This window comes from Pseudorasbora parva, chromosome 16 (assembly GCF_024679245.1).
Source record: "Pseudorasbora parva isolate DD20220531a chromosome 16, ASM2467924v1, whole genome shotgun sequence".
Classification (NCBI taxonomy): domain Eukaryota; kingdom Metazoa; phylum Chordata; class Actinopteri; order Cypriniformes; family Gobionidae; genus Pseudorasbora; species Pseudorasbora parva.
Window position 1 is genome coordinate 34,944,571 of NC_090187.1, and position 25,028 is coordinate 34,969,598.

Sequence of the window (25,028 nt, forward strand, 5' to 3'; positions counted from 1 at the left end):
CAGGAAGTGGTTAGAAGTTTAGCCTGACTATATCGGGTCTATAGTTAACCGAAAAGGTGAAATGACAGCTATTGCTTGCTGGGTAGTATTAGTACTAGTTTTTCACACTTCCAGTAAACTGTTATAGTGGTGAATGGAAACAAATATACAACAAATATATTTTACTTTCCCATTTGCTCTAATGGCAAATTAAAAATTAATCTATTATTAAGATTATAATAATAGATTATTAAATAGTGATTCTATGACTTTCCCAAGGAGGAAAAAAATCATTGAGAGATCGATTATGGTGGTCAGAAGACAGAAAGATTGTTCTGCCATCACTGATTCAGCCGTTGTGTTAGAAACATCCAAAATGCAGCGTTAACTATTTATCTTGAATGTAATGCCATGGTAATATAGCACAAAAGTATAGTGTTATAAATGTACATTTATAACAAAAAGATTTACAGTATTAATAACTGTGGAAAATCGACAGCACAGTCTGTGAAAAGGGTCTATTATTATTATTATTAAGTATCCACACAATGTATTAATTAATTAAATAAATAAATAAACTTTAATTTTGAGCAATCAATCACATAAGCCTAATTCACTGCATTGTTAAAATTTCAATCCTCTTTTCATCATTCATTAATCCAAAATATCATTCTAGCATGTTGAAGAGGAATAACTATGCTGTGTGAATCCTGTAATGGAGAAATGGAAGGTAAAACGGAGTTTAACACAGGAGAGTGGCCCTCTCTCACCTCTCCCAGTGACTGCAGACATTGGGGTCATCTGGGTTGAGGCTCCATGCGCTGATAATGAGGCCCAGAACAGCCAGCACAGGCAGGGCTAATGGGTAGGCCCGTACCAGCCCCATGACTCCTCCTGAGAGAATGAGAGTGAGAAAAAGAGAGGGAGAGAGAGAGAGAGTGTGTGTGTGAGATAGAAAGAGAGAGACAGACAAGGACACTTTTTGTCCTTTATCATTCTTATAAATTGGCGCCCTTGGATCATACTTAGAAATAGAGTGAAAAGAGATGACTTTTTAAGAACAATATCAATAAATGTTACTTGAATTTGTCTTGTCTTTTTTTTTCTTCTGTTGACCGAAATGGGTCAATAGCCAATGACAACTACAAACCGTGGTGGCAGATGGCTGTCATAATGGCGTGATATGTGTGTGATAGAGACTAATACAATTTAATTAAAACAAATGAGATGTATACAAACACTTAAACGAAAACATTATTTACTTCAAAATGTCCATATATTGTGCGCTTCATTCGTCGGGTTGATACGTCAGTCTTTATGCACCTTTTATTCACGCATACTTGTGTGAGTGTGTGTATAATTCGGTAATAGTTAGCTCAGGATATTAGTCCCATGACAGTGATGAAGGACTTTTTAAGACTACACAGGGTGAACCGTTTGTTTAAACTGTCAAGATATTTCATTAGACACATGATGGGAGATGAGCATGTGTGTGATGAATTGACATGACAGAGACAGATTTAGAAGGGCACGTGAATGACACACTGCACAAGCATGGGTCGGCGAAGCGTGAAAGCACTGATTATGTTAAACTGCAGGGGGTATTGTAGAAGGACACAAGAACAACAGTTTGCTTGATTCTCTGCAACTCTCCATAAGGTACCGGATCAGGAAAGAACAACAATTACAACCCCTAATGTCCTGGTGAGGTTTAAGTGTGTGTGTGTACTAAACACATACATACTTTGCTTGGACTGTATACCTGATCTGTTAACACCATTTAACGGTTTGCATGACATGTCTAATAACATTGGCTTCACTTACTTGCCAATCTGAGACCACTGAAAGGTGTTTGCAGGTCATTCACATGAGAGAAAAATCAATATCGATTTCACTTCCACTATATAACAGCTCATTTGAAAGCAGAGACTGAAGTCAAGTTCATTTCTGTAAAAAGGTGAATTTACATAGTCACCCTTTAAAGGTTTCATATTATTTCGCACTAGAAATGCAGCTATAAGACCTTTACACTCAGACACAACCCTATAGCAGGAAACTTTGTCTAAAGGCCCGTTATTTATAAGATAACCATAATGGCAACTATATTAGCACCCACGCCAGCTAATCATAACTTTCTGTTTCTAAGCTGCAGTTATGTTGTCTGCCGCTTTTTATACTCGAGCTCTTTAAAGTAGGATGGATTCTGATTGGCTGTCAATGATTTTATCGTAAATCAGCTGGAAAAAATCGCTCTGAAAGTGATTATGAAAGTCGTTATTTTTAAAGGTGTGATGTGGACTCTGCTGCTCTTTTTTTTTTTTTGAAAGATTTTTATAACTATATCTTTATTGTTATCTTTATAGTTATTGTTACTAACACATTTATTCATAAAATCCAAATGGATCTAAAAGACACTGTTAGTGTTGGAATCATTTTCTGACCTGTGGGTGTTTCTATGTGCTGTCATAATGGATCTGAAAAGTATTTAGAAATCACACAGAACATAGCAAAGCTCAAAATATTAAAACAATATTTGTATAATAAGTTGTTCATAAGCAAAAAAATAAATAAAAAAAATAGATGCTGTACAGTTATACTGTGCATTTCAGTGTCTGCAGAACTATTTATGTGGGAATATATTTTTTAATGAAATTAATACAGCAAATTATTCAGCAAGGATGCATTATATTGATCAAAAGTGACAGTAAAGACATGTTATAAAATATTTCTATTTTAAATAAGTGGTATTCATTTATAAGTTTTCTGTTTCCACAAAAACAATTCCTGTCTCTTTTCCCCTTTTTTGTTCAAGGACTCAAAAAAAGGGGTAAAGTCGTTCTCTGTTCCTATTATTCTGCTGTTTTACCATATTATAGTAGTAGCACTAACTGATTACCTTGTATATTTATAGCATTAGTTGAGATAGCTGAGAGAAGAAAATCTTCCATGTTGTGTATCTGATATATTAACGGTCCCATTCTTCGCGATTCCATCTTTCAAACTTTAGTTAGTGTGAAATGTTGCTGTTAGAGCATAAATAATACCTGTAAAATTATAAAGCTCAAAGTTCAATGCCAAGCAAGATATTTTATTTAACAGAAGTTCTCTTTCAAAGCCTACAGCAAATGGCCAGTTTGGACTACACCTCTGCACTTCCTTGAATGAATGACGTCACTAGAACCGTTTGTTGACTAACCCTCCGCCCACAAGTACACGCAACATAGGGGGTCTTGTTGCTCTCTCACATGGAGAAGAGCACGCATTCAGCTTACATCTGGTAAGAGGCGGGACCTTTCCCGGGCAAAGTGCTCTAAGCTGCTGTCCAATCACAACACGGGAAGCGCTGGCCCAATCAGAACTCGTTACGTGTTTCTGAAGGAGGGACTTCATAGAGCAAGGAAATCATCAGACCGTTTTTAGGACAGAGAGAACAGCGCTGTACAGATAAGTAAATTGTGTGAAAAATACTGTTTTTTTACACACGAAACATGAACTCATGTTATATTGCACACTGTAAACATAATCAAAGCTTCGAAAACACGCAAAGAACGGGACCTTTAATATCCACAATTAGGGATGGGACAGTATGAATATATTTCATATCACGATTATAGTGACCCAAATTATCATTATCAATATTATCACGGTTTTGTTAAAATGAGATGAAAGTGTTCAAAAAGAAAATTTCAACAAGTTTTCTATTTGAAAATCAACAAATAAAACAAGCAGCTCTATGTACTTTTTTAAAGCAAGTCTAATTTCTATTCTGTGGCATTTCCTTCTTTATAACGAGCGCCGTCAATAGCAATGCATTATAACAGCACACATCCATGCATCACAACGGACACGCGCTCTCGTTTAATTCAAATGCAACTTGCGTCTGTTTTTAATTTGTATTGAAAATTAAATCAGAGGCCTTTGCTATTAATACTAACATTGTTGTGATCATCTTCATCTCTGGACGATTGTTTTGTACGCCATACAAAATGGATTTATTGAATCGTGAGATTTGTGTCAATATGCAGCCCTATTTAATATGGAGTTGGCCCAGCCTTTGCAGCTATAACATCTTCAACTCTTCAAGGCTTTCCACAAGGTTTAGAACTGTGTTTATGGGATTTTTTGACCATTCTTCTAGAAGCGTATTTGTGAGGTCAGGCACTGATGTTGGACGAGAAGGCCTGGCTTGCAGTCTCCGCTCTAATTCATCCCAAAGGTGTTCTATCAGGTTGAGGACTTGAGGTCAGGACTTGATGGCAAGCCAGTCAAGTTCCTACACAAAGGTGATGTAAAGCTTGGATGCAGCTGGGAGCTCTCTACGCACTGTTCTTGAGCTAATCTGAAGGCCACACAAAGTTTGGAGGTCTGTAGCTATTGACTCTGCAGAAAAATGGAGACTTCAGCGTGCGCTGACCCCGCTCTGTGATTTTACATTGCCTACTACTTCATGGCTTGCTTGCTTCAGAGTTGCTGCTGGTCCCAATTGCTTCCACTTTGCTATAATACCCCTAACAGTTGACCGTGGAATATTTGGTAGTGATAAAATTTGATAAATAGACTTCTTGCACAGGTTTCAACCTATCACAAATTCACAGGGTTCACAGAGATGATCGCCCACCCCCCAGCGGTGAACCATTGACATTTAGAATAATTTTGAAACAGCTGTGATGTAACAAAATCATGTTTACACACTCCGAACCACTGATTGGAAACAAAAGATTTGTAAAGGTTTCAAAGCTTAATGAAGCAGTGTTTCGAAATCACCCATCACTAGTGGCTGTTCATGGTCTCTACCACACCGTTGGAAAACTGTTGTGTTTGTCTTCCTCTGCATTGTCTGGATTTGTATTTCTTGCTTGGATTTTTGCCTTGTTTGGATTTCTGCCTGCTGCAATTAGGTCCTCACCTCTTCCTTGTGCATCAGCAACAAAAATAACAAAAATTGTCCTCAAAATTTAGCATGTTTACAAGCACACCAGTTTGCTGATAACTCACTAAAATCAGCTTATTGAAATAACCTGCTGTCTGGGTTTACACACAAACCAACAACCCGACAACGCAAGTAATCTGCGTTTACAAGACATACAAGACTAGATCAAGTTTTTTCCCAGTAGTGATGTCAAAACGTAATAATTGATTTAATAATGAGTATCTGAGTATTTCATTTCATATCGGTTATGATTTTAAAAGAAGAATTAAAAACTGAAGAAGACTAATGCAACATGCAAGCAGGAAACTTACGGCTTATATATTATCCTCTCATGCAGCTACATATGCAGCATTTTGACTGTACAACTTCTTCTTCTGCTGCACGAGATGAGAGAACTTTTATACATTTTTGGGTCAATAAAAAGTCTGAGTTTGCAATATATTTCCTCCTCCCTTACTGCAAAATTCTCTTTCTGTATGGATACGCCTAAATTCACAGCAAGGACGCATTCCTGTCACATAATCACAAATGCGCACTTTATGAAAAAAGCAGACAGAAAGCAGGTTAATGCGTTTACACACTGGGAGAAATCGGTGACGATCGGTTTATGCATTTTATGACCTTACTCCAATGAAGGAAAACAGGTTAACATGTTTACATGATCGCATGCATTGTCAAAACGGCTTATTAAGCACAATCGGGTTAAAGGGATAGTTCACCCCAAAATGAAAATGATCTTATCCTAGGTGTATATGAAAATTCTTATTTTAGACAAATACACTTGGAATTATATAAAAAATGGCAGTGAATTTGAAGAGCAAAAAATTATATCTATCCATTATAAAATTAATCAATACATTTTTGGGGCTGCCATCCCTTACAGAAAAAAACACATGAATTTCACATGTGAACACGTGTTTTTGCACATGTGTTCATGTGGTTTTTCTGTAAGGGATTCACTGCCATTATAATGTGCATGTAAATCCACTCATTGATAATAAAATGAAATGTAAGCAACAAATCAGCATATTACAATGATTTCTGAAGGATCATGTGACACTAGAGTAATTGCTGCTGAGAATTCATTATAAAAAATAAAATAAAAAAAACATTAAAAGCCTCTGTGAGCATAAAAGACTTCTTTCAAAAATCTTACCAACTTTTGAAAAGTCTTGTTCATTTAAACTAAATTGAAAGGTTTGACCAGCTAAAAACAGGTCCTTAAGGTAAAAACCATACAAATTAAAAGTCAATTTTAAAGCATGACAATTATTGACAAGCGAAATCCAAAATATAGTAATACATGTAAAATGTCTAGTATATAGATAGCAAAAGCAAAAGTTTTAAGGGATGATCAGACCATTTCTTCTGAAATGAATTCCATTCATTATGTATTACTGATTTGCACCGTAAGATCACTTAGCCTTTAATCAAAATGCATCTGCTGCTCTCTGTTATCCCCATGGACTTGCGGTAGTTCTTGAGCATGAAAAAGATTGTACTTTTGTCATGCTTTAAGTAGGAGTACCATAATGAGGCATCTGACATCAAATTATTCTGTGCTTCCTCTTGAAGTGTAGGTGACTCTAATGAACACTGATTTCTAAGAATTAAAGCTGCGTGGAAGCCGCTGGAATAATGCTGATTGCAAACGAGGAGAGACAGGAGCAAAGGCGATGGATCCCGGTTGGACTCACCTCAGACCACAGGCTGCAGTCCCTGGAGATGTCTGGAAGATCACTGCTCGCCTGAACCAGACAACCAGACACAGAAGGGCTGGAGACCAGACAGAACGATAATCAGACTCAAAGCAAAGAGAGGGCACCTGGGTATTGAGAAACAGAGAGAAGAAACAGTTAGTGTTCAACTTCAGAACAAGAGAGCAGGGAAAAGGTCTAAACGGCAAAAGAGAATAAAGATTGAGAAAAGGGGACTCTCAGGAAAGGGACTCGGGCATTAGGAGCTCCTCAATGCAACAGCTGCTAAATCCTGGATATTAAATCTAAACCACACCTCCAGTTTGGAGGGGACAAAACATCAGGCTCATTTGCCTCCTGCCAACACACAAGGGTGAGAGCTTACATTACCTTAAGGATCATGGAGTGTCAAAGCCTCTTATCGCTCCGCACGCGCCACGAGAGCATTCTCAACAATAGCAAAGGAGAACAAGCTATTCATGGTCATTAACGGCACAATGACAAGTGCCGCCATGCCGACAGCTAGGGTCTAACTAGGGGCCTTGTATTCCTCAGCCTCATTACGCAGATCTTCATTATGCCTGCGTCGGGCTGTGGGTCATCGACGTGGGGTTCAAGACAAGATGAGAAAAATAACACTGCGGGTACAAACAAAAGATGTAGTTTCCTCGCTGTCATCGTGATTCATTATTTATTCTCCTTCTCCTTCAGATGCAGAAGAGGCCGAGCAGAAAGCCGCAGGCGAGGACACAGAGCGGAACAAGAGCAGGAAGATGAGCTCGAAGCACACTGGAGGGGACAGGCTGTCTGGAAGTGACCTCTTCCACTGCTTTTCTGTCTACACGTTGAAAAGTTCAGCAATCAGACTCTAAAGCTACTCAGTCTTGTTTGTCTGTCTAAGTACTCTGCGGAGCACCACTGAGACACAAGCAGTTTGAAGATACTAAGATGTGACGAAGGTGCAATAATCCACGACTCTGTATCGCTGCTCATAGCCTGCTCATGTTCTGTTGGATTTACATACGTGTTCCTTGGAATCCAAAGGGGAAATTCTACAAACAAATGATGCTCTGAATTTTTCTGTTTATTAGTGGCAACAAGCCTAAGGGTGCAAAATGGGATTGCATATATTATCCCAATGAGGCCCTCAGGGTGGAATGTATAGGCACATCACTGGACTCATTACAGAACATAATGAAGTGTGTAATTGAAAACTAACTGAATGAAAGGTGAAAGCTAGATTGAACCCAAAGTTTAATTTCCATTTGAAATAAGCTAACTCTGTAAATAATCCAAATGAATACTGTAGCATGACTGTATCTTGTTATCAGAAGGCCACTCACGAATAGATTTACATTTTCGTCATCACAGTGTTGAAGAAGGATGATGACTGGAGGTTAATTTGATCAAAATTAATTAGGGATGCACAATATATTGGTTTTATATTTACTACCATTGAAAAGTTTGAAGTCGGTAAGTTTTTACATGATTTCAAAAGAAGACTTTTATACTCACCATTGCTGTATTTATTTGATCAAAAATACAGTAAACCTGCATGTGATATTGTGAAATTGCATTACATTTTAAAATAAATGTTTTCTATTTTAATAAATTTCAAAATGTCATTTATTTCAGTGATACAAAACAGACCCATTTGAATTCTGCACAAAATGCTGCATTTCAAAGCGATATAGGGCTGTCATTAAAAAATGCTCTGCACCACTATACCTAAACTCGCTTGTTCAGCCTTACGCACCCTCCAGAAGCTTGCGTTCAGCAAGTGAACGACGCCCCGTGGTGCCATCCCAAAGAGGCACGAAATCACTCTCACTGACCTTTTCCTGGACTGTTCCCAACTGGTGGAACGACCTGCCTATCTCAATCCGAGCAGCCGAGTTTGTACCCATTTTCAAAAAACGTCTAAAGATACATCTTTTTAGCAGCACCTGACCAATGAAGACTAGCAAAAGTCTTTAAAAAAGTGTATGTGTACAACACTAGATTAACTGAGATGTGTTACACTACTTGCATTGTGCTGTCCCTTGTCTGATTGCTTCTATTGCTCTCCTCATTTGTCGCTTTGTCCACAATCTGCCATAGCATGACAATAATTAACTCCATCCCTGCCAAACACAGAATTTTCTGTTAAAAAATGCTTCCCCACAAAACACGAAATTTTCCAGGTTTTCGTGATTCCACTGTTAGACACTATTCCACTGTTAGACACTAGGGGGGCCCTATTACGCATCTCCTGAATGAGTGCTGAATCTCCTGATCAAAACACACATGAGGAAAACAAGCGATTGTATGTAAGCAGATATGTAAAATAACGTGATCATCAACTTTAAACAGTTTATAGATCAAAATGGTCTAATGTTGCTGAATGAAATGTGGACCCAGGACGAGCTACAGGACTGTGCAAGGATTAGAGATGTTGATGGACTCGATCTCCTCCATCTGTGTTTGATCATCGCTCTGAATTTGATCTACATTTACATTTACATTTAATCATTTAGCAGACGCTTTTATCCAAAGCGACTTGAAGTAAGGATCTGGATGTAATCTTTCACGAAAATGTGATTTTCTCAGCTTTTTGTTCAAAATGTTGCTTTTTTATGAAACTTACCCATATTCAAGTGTTGAAGGAATAAAAAGGAATGCATAAAGCCAGAATACTTTTTTGTTTGTTTGTTTGTTTAAAAGAAGAGGGTCAGCTCTTTCTTTTGATACATATTTCATGCTCAGATAGTCATAAAACAAAATATTCAAAAACCCTGGCAGTGGCTGGCAACTTTTTTTTTTAAACGCTGGTGGGGAAAGAGTTAATTGGCTTATTATATCAGTAGTATAGTACTCTGCCTCTCTAATATTAGTGAGGTAGTATGCGTTTGAAACATTACACCTCCGTCACACTTTAGAATGAATAAAACCTCTCAGACAAACAGCCAAGTATTAGTGAAATGATAAAATGCATTAAGCTCTGTTCTGCTGCCACGTATTTCAACGTTTGTAGTATAACATGACAACCATGAGACAAATGGGTAACTAAAAGAATTTCACCAGAGACTGTGACTTTGAAATATGAAACCATACCATTTACTTCTCATTAATGAGTCTGTGCACACAGAACAATATCCTAAAACTCAGACCAATATGCTGGGCCAGGTTGTTTGTGTTTGTTGTCTCATCTGCCTGCCTGACATTCACAATAGAAACAACATGTTTCATTGTCTCCGATTCACACACTAGAGATCCTGCTCATAAAACTCAAAATCCCTTTTGGCTTCTTTTACCCTGCTGCACTTATTTTGGGATTGGAACAACAACGCAATTGTCTTCTTACCTGTATGTAAATAGCAAAAAGGTTATGTTACTCTGTGTCTAAACTATTGTAAGGAAAAGGGTGCTTCAAAATACTCAAACCAACTCTGTATTCCCACCTTGTCAACCAAAGGAGACATTGACATGATTCAGGACATGCACGTATTAGAGCTCAATGCAATTAACCGACCAATTCCCTGATCCCCTTGCATCTGAGCCCCTCTGTGAGTGATGTTATGGGTCTGCTGGCAGCTCTCACAACGATAAAGTAAAATCAACCCATCTACTCAAGACAGGAGTCATGACCGCATCTTAAGTTTATGTCAGCATGTCACCATGCTATGGTTATTTATTTCGGTCTTCATTTAGAAGAAGCTAGTGACCATTTACATATAATCATCTAGAAACTGAAGCGATTGCTGACGTTGGAGTGAAGACTCAGATTAGAACTGCTGACTATGATACTAACCATGAGAATTTGAGTAGTGATTGATTGTATACAGCACACTCTTCTACCGTACTGCATCATGACATGGTTTCTGTCTTTACATACAGAACTAGATTTGTTTTGTTAAAACTAAATGCAACAGTTCAAACTAAAAGAAGAATGGACAAAGTCTTATTTGAAATAGAAATCTTTGAAACATTATGTATTTACTGTCACTTTTGATCAATGAAATGCATTCTTGCTGAAGAAAAGTATTCATTTCTTTCAAAACATCTTACTGAACACCAGCATTTTGAACAATAGTTTACGCACTTGTACTGTTTAAAAAGGGGAAAGACTAGAATCCTCTGTCTATTTGTCAAGATTGCGCAGCACCCCCCACCCACCCCCCGCCAAAAAAACTTTTACAATAATGATTTAATATATGTAGCTTCTTTAGCTTAAATTAAAGGGGGAAACTTTTTACCTGTGGTACATATCTTCCCTTTTACATCCCTGGTGCAGTTCTGGCTTTACAGAAACTGTAGTAAAACCATGACCTATATTTTGTTTTCATATTACTGACTATAGCCCTATTCGGACGGTAATTGTTTCTCGTGGGGTCATAAGGTATTTTCATCATTTACAGGGGCTAGTTTTATTGCCGTCTGAATCTAGAATGTCAGTGTTTTTCTCCCACCACCTTCGTAAAAATCCCTGGCCGAATTACCTACTGTTTTTTGACAAACACCAAGGTTGTGTGCTAATTAAATTGCCGTCTGAATCCACATCTCGGAGTTTGTGTCTTCACATTTTAAACAGATTTATATCATTAAATAATAATTAGGATATTATTTTCCTATTATTAAATTAAATATGCATTTATTCTTCTTATACCAAGCATATGACATTTTATTTACAGCATACAATCATTTTATTGGCATGCAAATTAATTTTTACAGACGACCACGTGAGAAACAATTACCATCCGAATAGGTCTAATGTTTACATTTTGTAAAGCCCAATTAAAGTAAATTTGATTGCAGATCCTGAATGTACTGTTCCACCTTGACCCATAATAACAAATATTACATACATTTGCGTCATACATATTCTGCACATATTTTCTGTGCATGCCATGCACCATTTAGTGTCACCGTTACCACAGCTTGTGAGACCTGTCAGTGTTTCTGTCAAGAGAAAGCAACCACGTCAGCTGATTAAAGAATTTTGGCAACTCAGCATGGCACCCCAGTGCATAATTGGCTAGTTTGCCTCAAATTATGCCAAGAAAGCTTTCTCCTCATTTTTCTAACTTTATTTAACAAAATATGGGATTTAGACGCAGCTTTCTGAAATTCTAACTTGCTTAAACTAAACCATTACTATTTGAGAAGTTATATTTCTAATGAAGTTGTGAAAGTATTTGTAATTTATTTAAAGAATTATTTAAGAAGCAATAGAAAAAAATATAATTCAGATTAGTAATAACAATATTTACAGTTATTTATGTTCATATTTCAATATGTATTACTGAAATATCTGAAACAGTTCCAATACTCATTTTCTACAGTACTGATACTACCCACTGCACGTTTTCATTCTCACTTCTCTCCATCGGCGACACACTCTTCTCATATGCTCAGGTTGAATAGTGTTGATGTTGGCCTGAATTTCCGTGCGGGGTTGTGGGTATTGTGCATAACCTTACTCATCCCCACAGGTTTCAAGCTCAAACCAAATGTGTAATATGTTTAAGCTCTCATAAAGCCGCCTCTTAAACAGCTCACAAGTACTAATTTTACTTCTTTTTTGTGGAATATTGTGTCAAAACAGTCTAATACTTACAAAATTATGTCAAAATGTCAATTTTGCCAAGTATTCTGGTAAATACAGTCAGTTTTGTAATGTAAATAGTTGGGGTAACACTCTCAGAAAAAAGGTACAGTGCTGTCACTGGGGCGGTACCCTAAGTTACAAAAGTGAAAAGGTACATCTTTGTACCTTATACTAACCCCTAAATGGTACTTATTAGTACCTTAAAAGGTGCATATCAGTATGTTAAGAGTGCATATTAGTACCTTAAAGGTACATATCAGTATGTTAAGAGTGCATATTAGTACCTTAATGGTACATATCAGTATGTTAAGAGTGCATATTAGTACCTTAAAGGTACATATCAGTATGTTAAGAGTGCATATTAGTACCTTAATGGTACATATCAGTATGTTAAGAGTGCATATTAGTACCTTAAAGGTACATGTTAATACCTTTTCGGTTTTGTACCTTAGGGTACCGTCCCAGTGACAGCAATGTACCTTTTTTTCTGACAGTGTATATTGGCTCTTAAAGTGACAGCAGCCTAATAAACCTCCTGCTTTCTGTTATGTTATTCCAAGAACAAAAGAAAAAGAGAACATTCATGTAATCTCATCAAGGAACAAACACGGAAAGTCTTAACCACCTGAGCTAGATATTCATTGAAAATAAATTTCATCCATGCATTCATAATATTGGACGTCACAGCTTGGCATGTTCTGAGATCGAGCGTTTGCTGTGCCTGGTGTCAATAAAAGCTATTGTTTGACTAACAAGGAAGTTTTCAGCTCTGAAACTTACAGGATATTCTTATATAACGATTACCTTTTCTATATTAAAGGCTGAATGAAAAGTTGATTTCTCAATTCATGTCCTCTTTAAAAGAGCCATGGTCTGTTAAATTAAGGGTGAAAATTATATTATTTTTCTGTCTAAATAATGCATGTGTGTGTGTGTGTGTGTGTGTGTGTGTGTGTGTGTGTGTGTGTGTGTGTGTGTGTGTGTGTGTGTGTCTGTGTGTGTGTGTGTGTCTGTGTGTGTGTGTCTGTGTGTGTGTGAGAGAGAGAGAGAGAGAGAGAGAGAGAGAGAGAGAGAGAGAGAGAGAGAGAGAGAGAGAGAGAGAGAGAGAGAGAGAGAGAGAGAGAGAGAGAGAGCTCAAACGTCCCTTACCTCAATGCAATGGCTATCTACACACATCAGTTCAACAGGAACTAATCTGTCCTGATCTTGTGTCCTAAAACTTTCAATCACTATCAATCTTGAGAAACACTTGTTACTAAGACTGCCAAATGGCTCTTAAGCAAAAAATCCTAACAATATTTTGCAAAGGGCAAAAAAAAAAAAAAGTCAACAGATAAGCCAATCTCTTGATCAGCAGCACTCCATCCTGAATGAAGTAAGTGTGGATAAGAGAGCGTGGAACTGGAAAAACACAGTAGGAAAGCTAGCAAATGCTCTAGGTCACTTAATTCTGGGCACATGGATTATTCATGTGGCAACCACTGATCATCATGACCCTCATAAATCAAACAATGTGGTTTCTCACACCACCACTGAGCCCAATTTCAGCCTTCTAATCTCAATGCCATCCTTCATCACTATAACCTTTCTTTTTTCAGCAGCCTGCACCCCAAGACAGAACCGAGTTTGAGGGGACAGGTCTCTCATGCTGATCTTATTTTACCTGTTTATGCAGAGAACACTGCAAACTTTATCTCTCCTGTCATGCTGTGTGCTCTGCTCCTACATAGGCTATCAAAGGCCTCCAGCCATTTAACTCATGACACCTGGTTTCAGCACATTTTATGCCTCAGGCTTAAAGGAGGCACTAAATATAATTTAGGCCATGTTTATCTCACTCATATTAAAATATGTCTTGGGTTATCCAATCACAAGTGGTCAGCCGAGACCGATGTGCATCTAAACAGCATCTAAATATAATATAAACAAAACTGGGATCGTTCCCCATGAAACTTACTCATGCGGTTACAAACCTAACCTATACAATTTTCTTTCTTCTGTCCACAAAAGAAGACTGGTTATTGCTGGTTACTGAAAAGTTTCAGTTACTATTGATTTCAAATTGTGTATACCAGAGGCCAGGAAGCTTTTTTGACCGAAGAGCAAATTTTATTTGTAGTTTTTTATAACATTTCAATAATAGTATAACTTTTTTTTAGATCCATAGAAAACTAAAAACAAACAAATATGCAGCAAACAATAAATAAGTTGCAACATGGAATGAATTGTGCTTTTAATGTCCACCTGAGGAGCATAAATCCTCTTCAGAGTTCTGTGTGTATGTGTGCTAGTGTGAGAAAGTGAAGAACACAGTGCTGCACACAGTGCTTACGTCAACTGTGTATAGGTGAATACTCAACGAGGCAGGCATTTTGACATCTTTCTGTGCTCAACTAAAGACAAACGCTACTATGCTTGTCCGTGTTACACTTGTCAGTAGTGGATTCAGTTCTCTTTCACAGCTCATTGCACTTTTAAAATATTTTATTTTAATATCAAGCACATTGATATCAACTTACTTTCTCATTCATCCATGTTTCTTTATAACTTCCATGGTCTCACCCAATGAAAGCTGTGTGGATTATCTTTTATGTCCTATAATGACACATTTATAGGACATAAAAGGTCTCTGTGGCAAAAGTGAAAGTACCCGGTTTCAAAATGTCTCTTGGCACTGCAGAGCACCAGTTTCAATAAAAAGATATGTTTCAATCCAGTCACTTTTTTATATATATATATATATATATATATATATATATATATATATATATATATATATATATATATATATATATATATATATATATATATATATATATATATATATATATTATATACTTTATACATTTTCCCGTTGTTCTAAAAATCTTTCTTTTAGCCATTACCACCAACAAGCGACATAGCTGCTTCTGAGTGCAGGATCTCTAGGTTACCATAGAAACATACATGGTTTGCAGTTGATGACTGTTGTGACACTCGCGAACAGCACTTTGGCCGGTTGAACTTAAAATATATTAGGCCTATTATTATTCTAAACATTTCATTAACTTCAGTAAGCTGTATAACAAATTAATTGTAATTGGCTGTTTATTTCTGCAGAAAGCTGGGCTGCATTTCCCGATAACGTTGTCTCTTAGCGCTCTACGAAGACTCTAAAGGTTTAACTTAACTGAAGGTATACCATTTCTAGGTGTGTTCCCCGAACTATACCTTAGGAGGTCGCTTAAGGTATACCTTCTTAAGTGCGACGTAAGCGGGTGCTGTTCGTGGCGTTGGTGCTGAATTGGCTTCTATCGATGGCTCAAGAATCGATTATTTACTCTATTCAGGGGCTGTTTCACTGCGTTATGCGAAACAAATTATGTTCTTTATAAAAGAAACACTTCAGAAATAGTTGAACTTTCATTTATCATACAAAATTGCACCTAAATTTTACATCATTCTGAAATGAGTGCACGAACAGCAATCTCATGCTCAACCGCACCATCAGCATCACGCGTCATTTAAATTATTACAATATATTTTCCACAGTGTCTTGATTTAATCCACAACCAGGGATGATTGACCATGCAGCAGCTGCATCACATTATTGTGTAAAAAACTAATTTATATTATTAGATGGCCAACTCAATAAAAACGCAACACGCAAAACATATAATCAGCTGCTACTATATGGCGGAGAAAAAAGAAAGAAAGAGAGGAGCCGCCAGCAGCTGATTTTAGTAGCTGAGCTCCGTCCAGTTTGTCTCGACAAAGCTGGTCCAACAAGATCTAAAAGCTGCTTAATTTGCTGTCGTGGTAGGCGAATTTTTTTTTTATAGCAGCCTTCTGACATGGTAGCCAGGGACTAAAGTTTTCACGTATGAAATAGTGCACATACACTAAATGGCTCCGCGGATGGCGCCGTCTTTGATTTAGCACAATTCTACTCACTGCCTCGCTGCCAAAGTTTGACTAAACTCCCCTCCACAATCATTCCCTTTAAATAGGCTCCTAAGCTTTTCCTGTCTAATGGTTTGCCAGCTGATGTACCTTTGGATAATATCATTAAAAAGCTAACAACCATTGGTGTTTGTAATGAAATTTTATGACAAGGAAATTTATGAAATTTCTTATGACAATTTTAATCCTTGCATTAAAAAACAAAAAAACAAAAAACAAAACAAAAAAAATATTCAACTAGCCTAATTGAACACTGGGTGTATATTACAACTTCGGAATTATATTCGGATAGACTGACATATAAAGAAGCTTTTTTCACAGTGGTGGCCACTAGTGGAATGAACTTTTAATAGTGATAAGGTATAGCTAAGAGTGGTCCAGACCAACCTTACGAAAGTATGACTTAAAGAAGGTATTCTTAACTAAGTTCGTTTCGGGAAACACATATTAACGTTAAGGGATACCTTAAGGTATAACTTAAGAATGACGTAGAGTTAAGAAGGTTTCGGGAAATGCAGCCCTGATCTCTAGTGATATGTCAAATTTTTTATTGATCAATTGTAGGCATGTGCCGATATCAATTTTTCATGCTGCGATTAATTGATGCCGTTTTATCACGATATACGATATTATCACGATATTTAAATAAGTTGCAAAAAAAAGTGTTGCCATAGCATAACAGCTTTAAGAACTATTTTTGTAAGAACAAAAATAACTGAATGTTTAAATACAATAATGCACCAAAAATATATACAGCTCTGGAAAAAATTAAGAGACCCCTCATTGAGAAATCAATGTTAAGTGGTCTCTTGATTTTTTTCAGAGCTGTAAAAGTAAAATTTTCAAACAGATTAAAGTGCAAAAGAATTAGGCTATAAAGAACAACAGGTAGGCTTACAAATTACAATAAGGGCTCATTAGTTAATGCATTTACTAAGATTGAGCAATAGCTACATTTGGTACAGAAAGTATAATGTTTTTGTTAATGTTAGTTAAGAAATACTGATCATTGTTAGTTTTATCTTAGGTCCATTAAAAGTTATTTTGATTTTGATTTTAATGTTATTAAAAAGTAACTAAGAAATTAACATAGAATGATTAATTCTTTATAAGTATTTTTCATTGTCAGTTTGGTAATAATGAATTAACATGTTAACTAATGAAGTCGTATGTCTCAAAGGTTTTACTGTACAATAACAAATAATCAGAACAGTTCTAATTATTAGGGTTGTAGTCCAGATTAAAACATAAAAATGTTTAAATTTGAAAATAAATAGCCTATTAAGTCTTTAAGTATTAAGTATTTGGTGCTTGATGAACAACATTGGGATTACAAAAACGAATGGCTGTTTTAAAAACTACACGCGTTTTTTTGTTTGTTTGCTGGTTTCCGGGGTAACCGGCTTCATTCTGCAGTTCATCAGCGCCCTCTGCTGTCACTGAGCGGCACTTCATCAGCGCGTCTCCTTCACCGGTTCAGTCATGTGCAAACGCACGTTGGGCTTGTTTATATCTGAGCGTGTGTCCCTTTGACGCAGAATACAGCGGTGTTGAGCATTTATACGGTTGATGGGCAAAGTATGCTTGAGTGCATTATAAAAAAATTATAAATTGTTAATAAATTATTATTTACGATATTTTAAAGTGCCCACGATAACAATATCGTGCATATTTATTATCGTGATAAATCGCATTATCGATAATCGGCACATGTCTAATCAATTGTAAAGGACGAGAGACCTGGTGAGTCACATGATTTTTTTGACAAAGAGCCAGAGGGCAAGCAAACATTCTTGCAAATATCCACAGAAAAATGTTCCACAGAAGAAAAAAGAAAGTCACAAAGGTTTGGAATGACACAAGTAAAGAGTCTTAATTTTTGGGATAACTAATCTGTTAATAATGATGTTAAATGTAAACTTTAACAGATCGCAAAAATTTTTATGTACATTATAAGTACATACATTGCAACTTTATAATTCTTAAATTCACTTGTAGCGTTTAAAAAATATTTTGCTTTTTATTTATTTTTTATTTTTTTCAATGGAAAAATAATAAAAAATGTTATACTGCCAATAACATAAACAATGGTGCCTCTCTTATTAGGGGTGTGACGATACCCTCATGTCACGTTTCAACATATCACGATACTGCATTCATAATGCAATATTATTGTAAAACTCCATATGGTAAAAAGTTACAAAAGATTGTGTTGATTAAAATGCTAAATTTGGTATTGCTTTGGGGGTGGAAATTAATAGGGCTGGACATGGTGCTGGTAACTCAATGCACAGGACAATGTGACACCATAATAAAAATATTCATGATTCTGAAGCTGAAAATACAGAATTATTTTAGATGAATATGCTTTACACTCTGTCACTGACTAGATATATTAAAATATTTATAAATTTAAAGAACTGTTTAAATAAGATATATTTAAAATTATTTATGACACTTGGTAACATAAGATATTTGGCATTATCAGGACCCACGAATATTCCCCCATTGCATTATTATACATTATACTCAATATTTTATATAGTAGCTTAATACTGACACAGTTATTTTCATTTTGGGTGAACTATACACATACATATTGTTGCAATTTTGTATTCTGATATGTTGTGGCACAATATATTGTTCCACCCCTATTTCTTATGTATCATTTTAGAAGTTGTAAGCAGTGCCTTAAATGTTCTGTGGAAAACATAACTCTGTACCATCTGTAATTAAAAAACACATCCTTATAATGAAAGGCTACTAAGTAATGTAAGTTAACAACTTTACTTGACCATAAATAGAACGAAAGCAATGATTACAATTATTATTGAAGTTGAAAACAAGAAAAAAAGTAGTAGACAAGATCAACACTAATGAGGGATATATTTTTAAAAGCGATCTCTGCCAGTTAATGTACCTTGTGTTCATTTACTATTTCTGTATGGCACGCCCTTTCTTGTGTCAAACACACCAAGTGTTACAGTCTTAATTGGTCTTATTTTGAGCAAGTGACTGAGGCCCTTCTTTCTGTTCCACTGATTCAAAATGTCCATATAAGCATGAAAGCAATATGAATAGGTAAAAAACCTTAATTAAATTAAGTAAGTAAGAAGTCAATAAGGTCATATAACAGACTCTCTGCAATCAAACGCATTTGTGTTTCCTTTTTGGTAATTCTGTGAAAATGAATAACACAAGTTATTGACCAGTCTTCGTATTATAATAAGCTTCGCAACCACTTAAAACTTGACACCGACATCCCGCTGTCCCAGTCAAAGGGCAACAGCAGGGGTCTCTTGTCTCCCCACAAAACCCCCAGCAATGGCCAAACAAGCTTGTCACAACCCAGTCAATTATTTCCCTGTGACTTCTTACATAATAATAGGATCATATGCATCTGGTGCTTGTCAATATCCAAATTAGAACAAATTAGCATTGTTTCTGTGAAGGATGTGGTACAATGTTTATGTAGCAAACACAGTCATGCTTGTAGTTTCAGCCATAAGACAGAAATGAAAGTGGAATATTAAAGCTCTTAGGGTCTGGTTGAAAAGCCTTGCAGCGGTGCATACAAAACAAGGCGATCGGTTATTGCTTTATAGTTCCAGCGGACTCTCGGGCCAGGGCTTAAGTCAGCACAAGCGCAGTAGGGCAAGGTATAGAGACGAGTGTAGAGAAAAGGTGAAAAGGAAAGATACAGAGAGGAAGAGAAGCAGGCAGAGCGGCTCGCCATGAAATGCTGAAACAACAGCATGGCTGCCAGGGCAATTTTACAGCTCAGTGGTTTCACACCTCAGCCGTCGCCCTTCCAACACTGAACATCCAAGTCCATTCTGCGTCTTCATTTATTTGGTGTCAGCGTCCGAGGACGCGCAAGGCTCGGCATGGATCGGAAGCCTGTCCCAAATGTCTTCGGATAAGTGGTGTGTGAAGCCGACAAGACAGGGAAAAAGACATTATACAGCTTTCCAAAACCATGCTACGGATGACTCTCTCCTACATTCAGCAAATCATTATTAATGAGCTCTGAACACAAAATACACACCCAGATCAGCCTCGGCACATTTGCTTCAAACTTGATTTAAGTAAAGCTGTCCATCTTTGCTTAGTCCTTGCAAGGCAGATAAATGCATTCAGTCTAAATCTAAACATCCAATAACAAACGAGGGCACTGATCTATGGTGTCCCTCAGCCTGGAGGCTAATCTTTAAAATTTGACTTAAGCACTATGATTCCTGGACACATCGTATATTTTAAAAAACAATCCACTGTCCAAAAATAGCCTGCTACATTGCTTCCCCCCTAAACTCTGACTTTGTCAAGGTCAAAGCTGTGAGATAATGGTTTATTAACCTGCACAGTTGCCGCTGCACCATCGACAGGGAAGTAAAAACCTGATCGTGACATGAGTGTTTGAAATACAGCAGTATAATTGGAGTACTTAAAAGACTAAGAATAAGGTTGATGTGCCCCAGGCTTCAAAGAGGTGACATATACTCTCCATCTACTGTACCCACACTATTAAATATACATGCTCAATTCATTGCAACGTCCTCCTCAGTGTCCTTGAGCAGTGTTGGAGGTTAACATGTTACATGTAAAAGATGGACACTGTAGTTTTAGAGTGTCATACAACAGGCTTACTAGTGAGTGCCCATTTAACTGTCAGTCCACTCGAATTTCCTTAAATTAAATAATCATTTAAAAAACAGCAACATAATTGTTGTGATTACTGAGAAAATAGTTGTAATAACGTGTGTATGCGATACATTGTGATCCCCATACAAAATACACTTATACCACATTTACCACATCTAATTTATTTCTCAAAAATGGCTTTACATCAGTCCATTGCCATGAGGCTACAACCTCAGAGTTGCCTTCATGGTGAGTGACAAAAATGATCAAATGTAATCAGTTACATTACATAAATAAAGTAATTGAAAATTACAAATTTACAAATTACATTTCAACTAGGATAATTTGGTAATCTATTTCATTTCTAAAGTAACCTTCCCAACACTGCTTGTGCGTCTGTTGATTTCATGTGTGGATAATTTGGTTTTATTTGAAAAAAACTGAAGTATACTGAATGGACTCCGATGTAAATCTCCGGATTTAACAGATGTGATAAATAATAAATAAACAATGTGATATGCAACCAGCCTGTCTTATAACTCTATTATAAGAAAAGACACAAAAAAACATTATTTAACCCGTTTGCATCTGCAGGGCGTACGTATAAAGTGATTTTAGGGTGGTAGTGGAGGGTGGGCACCTATCTGCAGAAACATCGCCTGTGATATATAGGAAAATGATATACTGTGCACGCATACGCATTTGCATGCACAATTATATCGGTCACACTTCTTCACGTGTTCACCAAACTTGAACTTAGGCCCTGTCCCAAATGGTACACTTCCTATCCACTTACGGTCTTGTGGACTTACAATGGTCGCCACGTGCGCATGATCATGAAGTCCGCGATTTTTCATCCCATTTGTCATTTTAGGTTTCAGAAGTGTGCTTGCGAGCATGTTTAATGTACAATTCGGGACAGGGACTTAGGAACACGGCAAAATCTGAAACTTCTTCACACAAGCTTGCGTCTCCTGCATTCGAAAAGTGTGGCGTGAATACCCCATAACATCTGACAGGACAGAAAAGTTTGTTTTTATCGGGTGATAGACTTCTTATTTTGTAATAAAGTTATGAAAATGATGTTAGAATAATGACACTGACATATAACCTGACAACATCTAATCTGACAGCAGTCATCAGACAGTAAGAAAAAGTAACACAAAAGTAACTTAGCGCATTAATTTCCTTTTAAAATTAACAATGCAACATTAGTTACTTTTGAGTAACAATATTGTTTAATGTGATGTCCTCCAACATTGTACTTAAGCACTAAATATGAAGACACCTCTGCCAATATTAAAGTGTCCTATAAAAGCATCTAGATGGATGAAAGTGCACAATAAACACACACAAATTCAGTATGCATTAGCACAAGCATTTCAGAACTTGGCTGAGAGTGACATGTAAAATGTGAAAATTCATTAGGAAAAAATGTAATTCATGGAAAGAAACATCTTCAAAAGAATCATCTGAGGAACAGTATAGCAGTCTTGCACAAAGTGAGGTAGTGTGATTAATCTCGCACCTCTTCCAACGCAACGGCTTCCTCCACACAGGTCATTACGAGGGGTCCCTCACCACACACAGGCAAACAAATGAGCCATTACCGCCATCACTCAGGCTCCAATTAAACAACCCATGCAGCCCCTGCTCCTCACAATCACTGCCAATTAAAGCCCAACTGTGTGAATTCCAACACCACTAATTACATGAACGTGATAGAACTTTATGACATTCTTCTCTAAAATTAATTTCATATATTGTCCAAAATTTATAATTAAAAGGGTCCTGCCCAAGGTAAGCAACTCTGAGCTTTATGTGAAATAAATCACATTTTTAAAAAAGGTTTAATGCAAAAACTCACTAAGAATTTCAAAGTGCAATTATTAAATCAAGGTAAATGTATCTAGTCGAGGTGTTATTTGGAGTAGAAGCAAAATGTCAGGAACAGAAGTGTTAAATATTTAAACGCTAATAATGATTAGATCCTACCTTATTTCTCAACACTGGACCCCATGAAGAGGCCCTTAAAACACAGCTACTCTCAGTACATTTAATGTTGAGCCAAGGTTTTCAACACAAGTTTCTTATGCACATTGCCTCTTCAGATGTCTTACCGGTAAGTGTTCCACTCTATCTGTTCTTCTTCGTTAACTCCAAAAAGACAGATGATGGGACAATCCACGGTTACCAGAAGTAGTTTTCATCACCACCTTCATTCTCATAAGCAAGACTGATAGGAGTAAAAGTGGCCTGGTCAGAGATCGCTGAATTATTCATATGACTGGCAGGTGTTGTTGATAGGGCAGCTCTTCTGCATTTTCAAGTCCCAGGTGTGGTTTTAACAGCTCTATGTTCTTGGCCCTGCCTATAGCTGCCATTGATTGTAGGCTAAAGATTCTGCTGCTGAATAAGCAAAGGAGCTTTACATAGTGGCACATGGTGCATCGCACCAATAACACTACAGATCCATCACGGCACATGACATCCACTGGTGCGAGGGGGAGGGAGGAGCATCCAACAGTACTTCTGGGTTTAGAGTTAAAGACAGCTCAAATATTAAATGACATTCAAACAGGACTGTTCAGCATGATTGAAGCTCATCTAATATCCCACTGTTCTTCTGATGACCGCTGACTCGGGAGACACAGATTTGAGTACAATACAAAGCTGCAATAAAAAAGCATCTGGACTCTGTGGAGTCATGCATAATAATGTGGCTCTGAACTAAATAACTAAATATTTCCTAAAGCTTCAAGAGAATGACATTTATTTAATGGGGTAGTTGAAGTTCACCCAAAAATGAAAATCTGTCATTAATTACTCACCCTCATGTCGTTCCAAGCCCGTCAGACCTTCATTCATCTTCGGAACGCATTAAGATATTTTTGATTAAGTCCGAAAACTCTCTGACCCCTCCATAGACAGCCATGTAATTAACACTTTAAAGGTCCAGACAGGTATTAACAACATTGTTAAAATAGTCCATGTGACTCCAGTGGCAGTGGTTCAACCTTCAGCGCTGGGAAGATGAATCTGTATTTAAACTGGGTTATTAATGTAGTAGAAATGTGCAATTATTTTTTAATTTGGTGCTTTCTAGACTGAGAAAAGACAGAAAATGTATTTTTGTCTCAAGGGGATGAAAGACAATATTTACTGTAAATTGTAAGCTATAGCAACTTAATTAATTGAACTCATAAAAACAATTTATTTATATAAATATAATAACAAATTTTTGTTCTTTTTTTTCATTTCTATGAAAAGATTTCCCACAAATTCTGTTGTGTATCTTCTGGTAATCAAAAGAAGACATAAAACATTAATTTAATGTATCTTAATTTATTTAAACAAACTTTTTTTCAAACTAAAAGTTTGCTGCACTTTATAGCCTACTGTTAAAATTAAACATGGAAGAACATTTTTGATTTATTACTTAAAAATAAAATGTTGATAATGTATTATTATTACATTAGTGTTAGAATTATTATTACATTGAGACGTATCTAAATTCTACAATACGACAGTAATATATGTGTCAAGTTAAACTTGACTTTTATTATGATGGGTTGCCGTGACCTTTGAGTTTCTGTGTGTTTATGATGTGACAGTAGTTTTTTTCAAATCAAACGGTAAAATGCTCATGAAATCAGCATGAATGTGACTCTCAGGCTCTGAAGAGTACATTCATTCATATTCATATGAGACAGCAGAGATGGAAACACACGACCATCATGTGCAATTCAGTTTGTGTGTGCGAGATAAATTAAACCGCCATTTATTCACTGAGACATGCAGAATTTGATTTTTTTTTTTTTTTGTGGTTTAATGTTCACAGACACTAATCTATATCCCCAGATGTGTTATCAGGTACCAAAATTTAGTGCCGATTGATTTAATGTGAATCGGTAGGCTGTAGTACCAATGTAATTTGGTCGGGACCCTTAAAAGTGCATAGTTCGGTACCCAACCCTAGTTGTCACTCAAAAATCATCATTTTATCATTTACTCTCTCTCTCATGTTGTTTGAACCCTGTAAAACTGTCTTTCTTCTGTGGAGCACAATTTTTTTATTTATTTTTTTTGTTGAAAAATGTGTTTTTGTCCATAAATTCAATGGAGTTTAATGTTGTTTTGGTCCCCAATGACTTTCCTTTTATTGACAGAAGCAAAGGAAATATTTTTCAAAATGTAAGTTATACAGGTTTGGAATGATACAAAGGTAAGTAAATGATGACAGAATGTTCAT

General features: G+C 36.6%; 1 protein-coding gene across 5 annotated transcripts in view; it reads right to left on the minus strand.

Annotated features, from left to right (window-relative positions):
* Positions 1-25,028, minus strand: part of megf11 (multiple EGF-like-domains 11) — a 147,894-nt gene that overhangs the window by 112,601 nt on the left and 10,265 nt on the right. For 3 of the 5 annotated variants that reach the window (XM_067420484.1, XM_067420485.1, XM_067420481.1), the window contains exons 2-3: positions 6,607-6,734; positions 750-873 (exon numbers count right to left, since the gene is read on the minus strand). In XM_067420484.1, the coding sequence (XP_067276585.1) occupies positions 750-865 (116 nt within the window). In that variant the 5' untranslated portion in view covers positions 866-873; positions 6,607-6,734. Of the gene's footprint in view, positions 1-749; positions 874-6,606; positions 6,735-22,896; positions 22,916-25,028 lie in introns of those variants that run through there. The other 2 variants (XM_067420482.1, XM_067420483.1) reach the window with 2 other exon arrangements.